At 45.1% G+C, this 11,809-nt stretch overlaps 1 protein-coding gene across 1 annotated transcript; it reads left to right on the top strand.

The window, feature by feature from the left end:
* Positions 1 to 3,465: 3,465 nt before the first annotated feature.
* LOC149078354 (disintegrin and metalloproteinase domain-containing protein 17-like) lies at positions 3,466 to 5,511 on the top strand. The gene has a single exon (XM_089241437.1). It carries the CDS (start codon positions 3,466 to 3,468, stop codon positions 5,509 to 5,511), a length of 2,046 nt encoding a protein of 681 aa, XP_089097563.1.
* Positions 5,512 to 11,809: the final 6,298 nt, after the last annotated feature.

The following is an 11,809-nucleotide window of genomic DNA, read 5'->3' as shown; positions in this document are numbered from 1 at the left end:
AGGCATACGTCGGGATGCTATACCCAATGATTACAGGTGAAATGGACGACTTCAATGATGTAAAAGCTTCGCGCGGAGGCTTTCTGCTATAGCAGTTGTTGGCTTAGCGGGTGGTAAATTTGAGGAATGAGTAGCCAAGAAGGTTAGTAGAATGGGAGAAGGGCGCAGCAAAATTTTTATAAACTTTAGTAAATCCGCCTCTGCACAGAGAGTAAGGGGATAGGTCAGTGAGTGACCTAGAGAGTTTGTAAACTCGGGAGTGAGCAAAAGAGTGACCTACAGACAGTGGTATCGGAGCCGGGGGTGCAGTGGGTTCTCTAGTACCCACAGTATTCTGTACCGCCAGTCTGAGTACTCCAGGATTCATTCAGTAATCAAAATTTGCCATGTAGAGCTAAAGCCAATCACCCACAAGTGTATAACACTTCTGAGCCCCTGCCTACAGAGCGAGGGACCAGATCAGTGAGTGACCTAGAGCATGTGAAAGCATGTAAATGACCAAAAAAATGACCTGAAGCATGTACAAAAGTGTAAATGATCAAAAGAATGACCTGAAGCATGTACAAACGTGTAAATGATCAGAAGAGTGACCTATAAAGCAAAGAACCATGTCAGTGAGAGACTAAAAGAGTGACCGAGAGCGTTTGCAATTATGTGAGTGACCAAAATAGTGTGCAATTATGTGGGTGATCAAAATTGTGTGCAAACATGTGAGTGACTAGAATAGTGAGCAATTATGTGAGTGAAAAAAAACTGTGTGCAAGCATGTGAGTGACCAAAATGGTGTGCTAGCAGGTGAATGACAAAAAACAGTATGCAAGCACATGAATGGCAAAACAGTGTGCAAGGATGTGAATGACAAAGAACAGTATGCAAGCACATGAATGGCAAAACAGTGTGCAAGGATGTGAATGACCAAAACAATGACTTAGAAAGTGTGGGAGCATGGGAGTGACCAAAAGAGTGACAGGTGTACTTGCAGCAGCTGGGTGGGGGAGACCAAGTGAGTATAACCATTACTTCCTAGGAGGTAATGGTATAACACTGGGTGGCGAATTCGAGGAAAGATTGATCAAGAAAATTAGGAATTCAGGACTAGAATGGGAGAAGGGCGGCAAAAATCGTGTAGCCCACACACGCAAAAGCCATAAATGCGCCTTTGTACATAAGGGGCCCTATGCTAATGAAATCTGCTGGATAGAGAGGGAGGGGGGAGGCAACGAAATTTACTTTGTCACCCAGGACTTGTACCTATGTATTTTGGTGCCCTCCTTCCCGTTATTTTGGATAGAAAAAGAGTAAATTCATGTGCCCTTCCTGGTCCTTTGCCCCTCCTGCTCAGAACATCTCTTTTCCCGGGAGGGAAGAATCGTTGATGTTAGTTAGTAACAAGACAGTTACTATCATCGTTTCTATACAGGGTGTTTCACGAATTCGCAAAGGAATAAAAAAATATAATTTCTGTTGCCTTTTTTTGTATGTGCGAAGGTTTCCATATTTTTCATTGGGACCTACAGTTTACTGTAGCCGAGCACAACTCCGTTCTATCACCATGGGTAATTTACTTTATTTTACTTTAAACTGAGTTATGCCATGCCGGAAGTTTGCATGTGTACTTAACAGTATGAATGAGTATCTGAATTTCTTGGGTTCTGTGTGAATTGTTTTAGTGCTGCCATCTATATTTCTAATTGTGAGTGAAGTGTGATGATTGAATATTTTATACCATTGTAGGTCTGTTGCCCTCACTGTGGCGATACCTTTTAACGTTCGGGATCGGCTCGCATTCGATTTTCGATGTTGAGAACCTCAGAAAACCAACTCCAGCTGACCACCTACTGGTGAATCCGAACGACAGCGTTTGACATTTTTTCTGTTGGCATGTCTGGTTAAGAGGTTGCTGTGCTAACTCCTACGTGGGGGGGACTTTCTGCCAGTGGCGTCGGAGCCGCGGGGGGGGGGGGAAGGATTGCATGAGCATCCACAGCATGGGTCTGGGCAGCCCAGAACTTAGCAATTTGCATAGGCTGAACAGAATATAAGAAACTGTAGGTTTTTTGGTGCAGAGTAATTTCACCGTTCTCAATTATACGCAAAACAATTTTTTTTCCATATTACAGCTTTTACTTTGAGCCATCATATTTTTTTTCCTTCTGGGGGTTAGTATTAACGCCAAAATACCTACTCCAGCGTTAACAGGGCAGAAACTGGGGGGAGGGGGGGGGGGAGTGCTAGGGGGTTCTGGTGCTCCAGGCTTTGGACAAGGGAGACCCGAATTCTTACGTCTCCCTCTCCAGAAAAATTACTGGGGGGGGGGGGAGGTGTTCACCAAAATGCGTGTGATTGAGTCCATACTTGTTTCCAGTATATGACAGCCTCAGACCCCCTGTCTGTTCAACAGAGTTTTCTTAACATCTTCGTTGTCAAGGCATGGCTCACGCTGACTCTCTCAGAGAGAGTGACAGCGTGTGGTGTCTTGTGAACTTTTATTATTCCAAAATTTTAAAAATTTAAGTCTCTCTAAACAAAAAAAAGCCTATGCAGCCGCCCGGATAGCGTGATTACAATCCCTACTCTCTTAGTAACACAGGAAGCATTAACACGCAGGTGATTGGTTACTGCGAGCAAAAAAGCTAGCAAGACGTCACGAGAGGCGGAGTTTTGGACGAAACTGAATTTCAAAGTTCATAAACGAAAGCATTTTTTATTGAATTACTAAGTGACAGCTGGGCTCAGCTTTGCTGGGCGCTCGCTTCGCGAGCCGTTATTTTTGTCTTCTCGATACAACCTTGTGAACCGCATTTGATTAAACCAGAAACAAAAGTGGAAACAATTTTTAGTAAATCAATAAAAATGACAGCAAAGATGGAAGGATAGGGGAAAAAAATTTGGATGGGTTTCAGACAGAACCGAACACGCAACCTTCGGTACGTGTCTCGTACTATACTGTATAACCATTACTCCAACGGTGGATGTCGGATGCAAGCACAATTAAATGTATCTATTGTTAAACGCCGCTAGCAAAAATTTCACCAGAAGTGACGTAATGGTTCATCACTCAATTCGGCCAATCACGATGCGCTAAATTTCTACAATGTAGCTAGAAATGTAGGGATTGTTTATAAGCACCCGGGTCTCAACCCTTGCAACCTCACTTACGCTGCCCCTGGGTGGGTCGAGGAAAAAGTCCCTACCCGAGCGCGGGACCAACCAATTATGTCTTTTTATTCGCAACTTCAACTCGGATTTGGTGTCCCTGCTAGTCTACCAACCCAGAGGCTTTCACACGTCTTCTCTCCAACGTTTTAAACTGTTCGTGCATCAACAAAGACGTGTGCACTCACTGTTCTCGAAAGCAACAGTATTTACGATACAAAAATTAAATTATTCATCGTATAATGTTCCCGATTTCTCTGCACATATTTAGTCTAGTCACAAAGAAAACTGCGCGTCGGGTTCACAAAAATGAAAATTCTCATTCTGATAATTCTCAACATTTTGGGACTTGTGTCGGCTTTAACCGTTGAAGAACTCGACCAGTACCTCAACCATTACGAACTCACGACAGTGACACTCGCGAAGAGATCGGAAAAAGGAGTCGGGGCTGCCGCGGGTCCGAGCGATACCTTGGAGGTAAGTTTCGATCTCCACGGGAAACGTCACGAGTTAACGCTCCACAAATCCCCGGACTTGGTGTCGAGAAAGACGGAGGTGACAATCCGCGATGGCGGCGGACAAGTTCGGACCGGACCCTACAAGGGTAGATTTTACGAGCTTGAGAACGGAACGACGTCCGTCCTCGGATACGTCACGGACAGGGATACCTTCGAGGGCGTGATCGAGCTCGGGAACGCGACTTATTACATAACACAGGTGTGGACTGTCTCGAACGGCGTGAGGTCCCAAAAGACTATCGTGTACAACGAAAACGACGTCAAGGCCAAAGTGTCGCCAACCTGTTCCATCTGTCCGGACGAGGGACAACCGGAAGTCGGATCACGGATGAAGAGATCGACGCCGCCGATCATCGATCGGCGATATCGCCGATTCGATGACCATTCTCTCGTGTCCTCACCACCTACCCGAGCCAGGTTCCCTCGTGCCAAGAGGCAAACGTCCGGTTCGCCCGAATACTACTCCTTCAGATTCGAGATGGTCGGCGATGCTGAGCTGTACAAGAAGCGGAGCGACACGGCCATAGACTTTATGTACCTGTTGGTGAGGTCGGCCGATAGGGTTTTCCGCAAGATAGACTTCGGTACGGTGTCGGTCCGCATCATCCCTCAGAAAATCACCCTGTATCACAACGAGGAGGACGATTTCGGTCGATATGAGCCACTGGTGCAAAGCTATCTGGATTCGGCAATAAATACTCACGGGGCGAAATTTCGCGGCGACGAATTCAGCGCCACGTTCTTCCTGACGGGTCACAAATTCACGGACTTCGAAGGGATCTCGTACCAGACTGGTCCTTGTTCGCCAGTGAGGTACGGCGCCATGACGGTCAATGGAAACTTGTTGCCGCTGATGATGTTCATACACGAATCCGGTCACGTTCTCGGTGCCAAGCACGACGATGCCAGTAACCCCACGTGCGCGAATAATTACATAATGAGTCCGATCGTGTCGGCAGGCCCCAACAGCCACCATTTCTCGCCCTGCAGCATCGAAGAGATGTCGAAAACGATGAGCGACAGGAAAGCTAAGAAATGCATGAAACCGATCGTCGAAACGTGCGGGAACGCATTCAAGGAGACGGGCGAGGACTGCGACTGCGGGGACACTCCGGGTATATGCGACATCGCCGACAAGTGCTGTACCCCGAAAGGCGGACAAGACGGCGATCGCGAATGCACCTACCGTAAAAGCAAGGGTTACACCTGCAGCGACGACGAGGACCCTTGCTGTCAAGACTGCAAGATCGCTCCCAACGGTACGCGATGCTCGCTCAAAGACGAGTGCCTCGTGGGTACGTGCGACGGCCTATCCAAAGACTGCCACGTCCAGAGCTCCTTGCCCGAGCAGTCGCCGTGCGCGGGAGGTTACCGCACCTGTTACAAAGGTTCCTGCAACAGCACGTACTGCCTGGACAATGGCTACGGCAACTGTGTCTGCAGCGGAGATGACGCGTGCAAGGTCTGCTGCTCGAGTTCCGGACGGTGCAGGCCTGCGGAGGAGTTGGGCATCGTCCCGGTCGGCGACGTCCATCCGTATCTACCCCTCGGTTTCGCGTGCAGTCGCGAGAACTACAGGGGCCAGTGCGACTACACCGGGAATTGCAGAGAGGTGATCTCTAAGGTGGGGTGTCCGATCGTGGACGCGCGGCGCAGACGCGAACTCAATCAAAGATTGGCCATTGGATTCGGCACGACAGCCGCGATCGGCGGATTAGCCGGCGCAGGATATCTGTACGGCAGGCACAAAAACATTATACCGAAAGGCAATCCCTTTAAGAAAATGTTTAAACCTTCAGTCAAGCCAATAATGCATTCTGGTCCCCGCCACCGCTGAAATGGAAGCTGCCAAACTGTTCCGAAGCCATTACTACAAAAAAAATAATAAAATTGTCTACTGTATTCACGTGTACAAACGTCTCACATTTGAAATTCTTATTGTATTTACGAAAAGTCTTTTCTTGGCACAATAAAGAGTTTCGAGGTATTGAAAATACGCGAGGAAGTGAATGATGCAAAACTCTGTGAACAATATATAAAAATATTAGTTCTAAAAACATGAGTTTTTCATCCATAATCCTTCATGTCTGGTAAAATACGGGTCACGTGATCTTCATATGTATATGTTACTTTCTTTCAAACCGAGCACTCAAGTCTATCGCCGCCATCTATCATCTATGGGCAATTTAGTACTTAGTGAGTTGCGTCGGAACTGTAAGTGTGTGTACTTAACAGTCTGTGTGAGTGCATATCTATAATGTAGTGTCTGATTTTTTTCAGTGCTGCCTTCTATATTTCAGAAGTGAAGTGTGATGATTGAATATTTGTACCGTTTGTAGGCCTGTTGCGAGACTTTTAAGCTGGTGGGGGGAGGGGGGGGGGACATCGGCTCGCATTCGCACCTTGAAGTTGGGAACCACAGAAATCCAACTTCACAGCCGATCACCACTGTGGTGACGGTGGGGAGCATACGTTACTGCCAGTTCCGTTGAATATTGACCTGGTCAATGTCCGAATTTCGGGTTTTGGCCAGCCAGTTCGGGTAGTGGACATTCAGAGTTATTGCCAAATTGGCGTATTCTTCGGTGATAATTTTGTCCACGTTAGCTACGGCAACCCGTCAAACCGCAGTCACAATACACAATACGATTATGATTTTTAAATACCGTAGTTTTTTTCTCTCGTCACGCGGAGCTAATCCGATGCAGCTACTGTATATAGCAATGATTCCCAACGTGGGCGATGGAATGTTCCAGGGGGGCGGTAGAAGTTACGGATATAACATAGTATCCTATGGGTGAGATTGCGTTGGGGGGCGATGGGAGAAAAAAATTTCCGAAGAAGGGGGCGATGGGGAAAAAAATGGATTTGGAGCCTACCGGGGACCGCCGCACTTAGAACTTTGGACAGGGATTGGGTTGCCAGATGTCCCGGTTTTTGGCTATTTTTTCGCCCTTTCCCGAAAAAGTTCTTTCGGGGCAACTGTTCGTTTCAGTTTTAGCTTGCGCAATGAAATAGAATTAAGGAGCGTATACACTAGCGCGCAGATCTTGCAATGCACGACCCCCTGCAGCGGTTCTAATTAGCTCGTGGGTGCACAAACTTCCTTTGTGTTCCTTTCTTTCCTTCGTGTTCGTTGAAAAAACCGATTCTAGGTGGGTCCGGTGAAAACAGCTCAAGAATCGTTCGCAACACCGTACAAATTACCGAACAACCAATTCAAATGCTTTCATTGCATGATCCGCGCGATAGTGTATACGCGCCTTTACTTTCAATATCATTTCTTATTTTAACTCATCAATTTACCTTTTTAATTAAAATTTTCTTTAACCGATACCTAATATACCTAACCGTCTGCGTGCGTATTTAGTGTTGCGTGTGAAGTTAGTGCTACTACTAAACCACACATTCACCTCGTCCATATTCCTCTGCCGAACCTCTAACGAATTGGGACATGTTGGAATGTGCATGCGAGAGTAGTGAAACCTGTGTAATGCTTGTTATGTGTAGTGCTGCCATCTGCCGCCAGTTTTTCTGAAAATGAGTGAAGTATAATGATTGAATAATTTATCGTTGTAGGCCTATTGCTCTCTGCGGCGAGACCTTTAAATGGGGAGATCGGCTCCCATTTTCGCCTCGAAGCTGGGAACCACAAGAAACCCACTTCAGCCGACTACCACTGTGGCGACTGTGGGATTCGAACCCGGATCCGAGTCCGTAACTATGACCCCTCGACCACCACAGCGGCTGGGAAGTTGGTGCTGTAATCTGTATTTCGAATTGTGAGTGAAATGTTTGCATATATGTGCAGTTGTAGGCAGTGCCGTCTTAACGCACGATCCGGGGGGGTCTCGAGAGAAAAGGGGCCTCACAGTTAGATTTGGTTGAAATTTTCTAGAATTTGCCAGTACGGCCTCGGAAAAAACACTTGGCCCTGGGGCCCATGATGATCTTAAGACGGCCCTGGTTGTAGAGAGGTCTGGTGCTGGTCGGCCGCTGGACCCAACAAGGGTGTCGAGTTTGTTTTTGTCCGTTCAAAATTACAAGGATGACGCCGCCAACATGTGTACTTTTGCCTTGGACAACAGTGTCAATGTCTGTCTTTGGTTGCGGCTGTTGCCAAACTTTTTCACGGGGACATCGACTCACGTTTGCGCTTGAAGCTAGAAAATGTCAGAAAAAAAAAAACCCTTCAGCCAATCACAACTGCGCTTCCGGTGGGATTCAACCCCAGGTCCTGAGATGCGAATACCCTCACGATACCCTCATGACCGCGCAGCGGCTACAATTGGTGATGAAAAAATTTTGTAACGTTTTTACTCTGAACACTAAAATTTAGGCAGGGCCAAATTTGCGGCGATGAATGACCAAAAAATAAAATTGTCTCTATTACTTCATATTCCGAAAATATGACCAATACATAGGCGGAGATAGACTTGGTAGTCTGAGGGGGGGGGGAACGACGATGATGTCAATTCATATACATACATATACATTAGATCCATAGACTTAAGATATAAATTAGTATTATTACTCTGTAAAATAGTATTATTACTCTGTGATTAGATCAGTCAACTTCACCTTTGACACTGGAGGCATTGCCCCCCCCCCCCGCATCTCCGCCCATGGACCAATAGCCCGAAAATGGCAAAAATATGACAAGATATAAAAATCCGAGCCATAGTTACAACGCTTTCAATTAATTGCCTGCATCGCTACAACCAGAGCCGAAGAAACTACGACCCCTTCTTATTGTCGAACTCCATTCCTCTCCGTCTGCCCTCTCGCTCTCCAGCGTCCCTCGGCTCCTGTTTCCAGTCCTCCCACCTTTCCCACGCTTTCGTCAAGGACAGCCATCAGTCATTACGGATCTCTCAAATTTAGAAAACATACATTTTATTTGTGTCAAACGGAATTTTTTTTTCTTTTTTACCCTAGTGGAGAGGGTCCTCCTAATGAGACTCTAACGCAGTAAACCAGTGGTTCTCAAAGTGTGTGTCGCCGCTCTAAGGGTGCGTTTCAAGCAGTTAGACTGCTCTGGGTAGTCGCGGACAAATGACTACCAGACAAAGGGAGCCATGGGTAGGGGAAAAAAAGGTTGAGAATCATCGCAGTAAACTCTTCAATTCAGGGGCCTAGCCAGAAATTTTGTTCGGGGGGGGGGGGACCAAAGTGACAGAACAATGGATTTGGCCATCTTTTTCCCTTTTTTCGGTCATTTTCTCACATTTCGGGGGGGGGGGGCACCCCCCTCGCTACGCCCTTGCTTCAATTATAAAACAATGTCTGCCCTACCCAAGGGAAAATGCTATGACCTTTCCTCCACTTATTTGTAACAATGGCGATTTAACACTGGTTATTTTGCTGAAATTAGTGAGTTTTCAGTTATTAGTGAAGATTTCACTAAATAACCAGCCGATTGTTATGAAAGAAAATGTTACTTCGCGGAATAGCTCTTCTGTTCGCAAAATGAAACAATTTGTCGAAGTTTCGCATAATGACGATCGACACAAGAAAACTTGTTTCTGCTGCTCGCTGTAGATTTTTTTTAACGGAAACAGACACGCTTTCGCGCTTTAAACTCGGAAAACCAGAGAAAACCACCTTCAGCACGATCGTGGGTATCTACCGTGCTTTCGAGATGGGAAGCTCAATAGTGGGGGAAGGAATCATGATTTTTCCGGGGCATAAAATCGAGCACAGGAACTTGCCGGGAAAAATCCAAAAATTTTATTCGTAAAAAAAGTCAGTGACCTTTTTTTTTTTCTTATTCCGTGATTTTTATGGGACTTGGTGACTTTTTTATGTGGATACACACCTTGTAAAATTCGCCTGTGACGATGCATGAAAGTCATTGTTGAGTTGTTAGGTTCTTCGTTTGTTGATAACATGGGCAGTGAAGAATTCGCCCTTAGAAAAAAAAGGAGGATAAATTGACCAGCGTTTGAGCTACAATGGGCCAGATGCGGGCTGCTTATAGGTCAAACTTACACCGTCTAACCCGCCGCAGATTTCGAAAAATAATAGTACAGAAATTTTCAGTTTCGAAATCATCATTTAAGAGGGCATTTCCTTTTTTCCATATGAAGAGTATAATTGTGGGAATTTAAATAGAAATTTATCTAAAACACTTAGGGGCCGTTCAAGTATTACGTAAGCAAATTTTTAGCCATTTTTGACCCCCCCCCCTGTCAGCAAAAGTAAGCAAAACGCTGACCCCCCTCCCTTCCCTTACGTACACGGGGGGGGGGGCATAGGGGGTTCTCTCGTGCCCCCTTTCCACGATCAAAAATTTGTTTTTTTAATGCAAAAAAATTATTTTTTAATTGAAATTTCGTTAGAAAATACCTTCATATGTTATTATAATCAATTTCTGTGAATTTCAATGTTATTTGAAGGCTATGAACTCAAAATTTATCTTTAATAAATTCATTGCGACCCCCCCTCTTATAATGATTATACCTACCCCCATATAATGATAAATCACATAAAGTTCCTTGGCCAGCGGACCAAATATGGCCCTGGGGGTTACTTGATGCGGCCTGCCCTCTTCATACTTAATTTTGTAAAAATGGGCACATTTACAGATCGCTTAAGTGTCCCGTTGTACAATTCCAGAACATTTAAGCGGCCCGTGGCATATTTAGAGATCCCTTGAGTGACATGTGGCGTAGTTTTAGAGCACTTAAGTGGCCACCAGTGCGGTTCTACATCAAATTAACCGCGGCACATTCTCAGATTATTTAAGTGATGCGTGGCACAGTTCCAGAGCACTTAAGCGGCCCGGACACATTTCCAGATCACTTGGATCCGCGAAACATTTAGAGATCACTAAAGTGGCTCTGTAGGGCACTTATCAATAGGAGGGATGTTACTTCAATTACCCATACACTATCGAAAGGTTTTTCCCGTTTTTGGCGCGCCGAGTAAGATGCCATTAAGAATATTTCATATTTTCATAAAAGGTGGTTGATGACGTAAGCCAAACTCCCCCCTTGTCATCAAAAGTCAGCAAATCGGAAACCACCCCCCCCCCCCATCGATGATGACGTAATACTTGAACGGCCCCTTATCCGTACATGCACCTCTGGCAACCTTCTAAGGCAGAGGGTCTCAACCTTTTTTGACTCGCGGAGCCCTTTTTGGCATATAATTTCTATGGCGGAGCCCCGCAGACCTATGTTTTTACTTATTTAGCAAAATTACTGATTTATTTTTATTATTCTAAAGCAATTATAATTTTTTTTTCAAATAACTGTTTTTTTTATATTTTCCTGGAGTGGCCGCGGAGCCCTTGAGGAGCGCATAAGGAGTCCCAACGGCGGAGCACCGGTTGAGAACCGCTGCAGTAGGGTGTAAAAGTTATCCGTGGTCAATTTTAAAGATGTCTGTTTGTTTGTGTTGATACTCGCGCATTTTTTTTTTTTTTAAAAACGATGACGGGTAACAGAAACTGACGGTTGAGCGAGTGACGGTTAATATGAGAAATAAGAATAAGTGAAGGAGTGCTGAGCAAGTGAGTGAGAGTTAGTGGGTGGGTGAGCAAGAAAGTAAATAGATGAGCGTATGAAAGAGCAGGTGAGCAAGTAAGTAAATAAGTAGGGGGAAATTAGCGGTTCGGGGACAATGGGTGCTGCCCTTTGCTGCCCACCTGCTGCCCTTTGCTGCCACGCGATAAGGGAGGCTGCTGCCCCGCGATAAGAGAATGAGGGACACTAGATGGCGCTTTACTGTTTTTATTGGGGGTCATTAATAAATTAAAATTGTTAATGTCAGGGATCTTTCCTAAATTAAATTTTTTATGTCACATTTTCTAAGGTTCCAAGTTGTTATTCTAAAAGGGCTCGTCATATATTAAATTATCTTTTGGAATTTCTTATTTCTATCTCAAGTGATGAGATTTTTTTTTTTTCAAAGAGGGTGCAATTCCTAAATTATCGTTTGGAATTTTTTTTTTATCCCCATGTTCAAATCTGACTTTCAACCAAATAATGCGATTTTTCACAAGAGGGGACTCGTTCATAAATCAGCTAGTAAAAATGCATGTAAAAAGACTTTAAATCTTACGCAACAAAATATTTGAATAGTAATATATATATATATAATCACCACTTTATATTTTTGTATACGTCCTT

This window comes from Pholcus phalangioides, unplaced genomic scaffold, assembly GCF_987345545.1.
Source record: "Pholcus phalangioides strain wild (caught in Gottingen) unplaced genomic scaffold, Ppha-v1.0 ptg000014l_1, whole genome shotgun sequence".
NCBI lineage: Eukaryota > Metazoa > Arthropoda > Arachnida > Araneae > Pholcidae > Pholcus > Pholcus phalangioides.
The sequence above is the reverse complement of the archived record's forward strand: the minus strand, read 5'-3'. Positions and strand labels throughout refer to the sequence as shown.

Excerpts from the sequence above, each read along its gene's own strand:
- LOC149078354 (XM_089241437.1), top strand. The coding sequence starts at position 3,466 with ATGAAAATTCTCATTCTGATAATTCTCAACATTTTGGGACTTGTGTCG.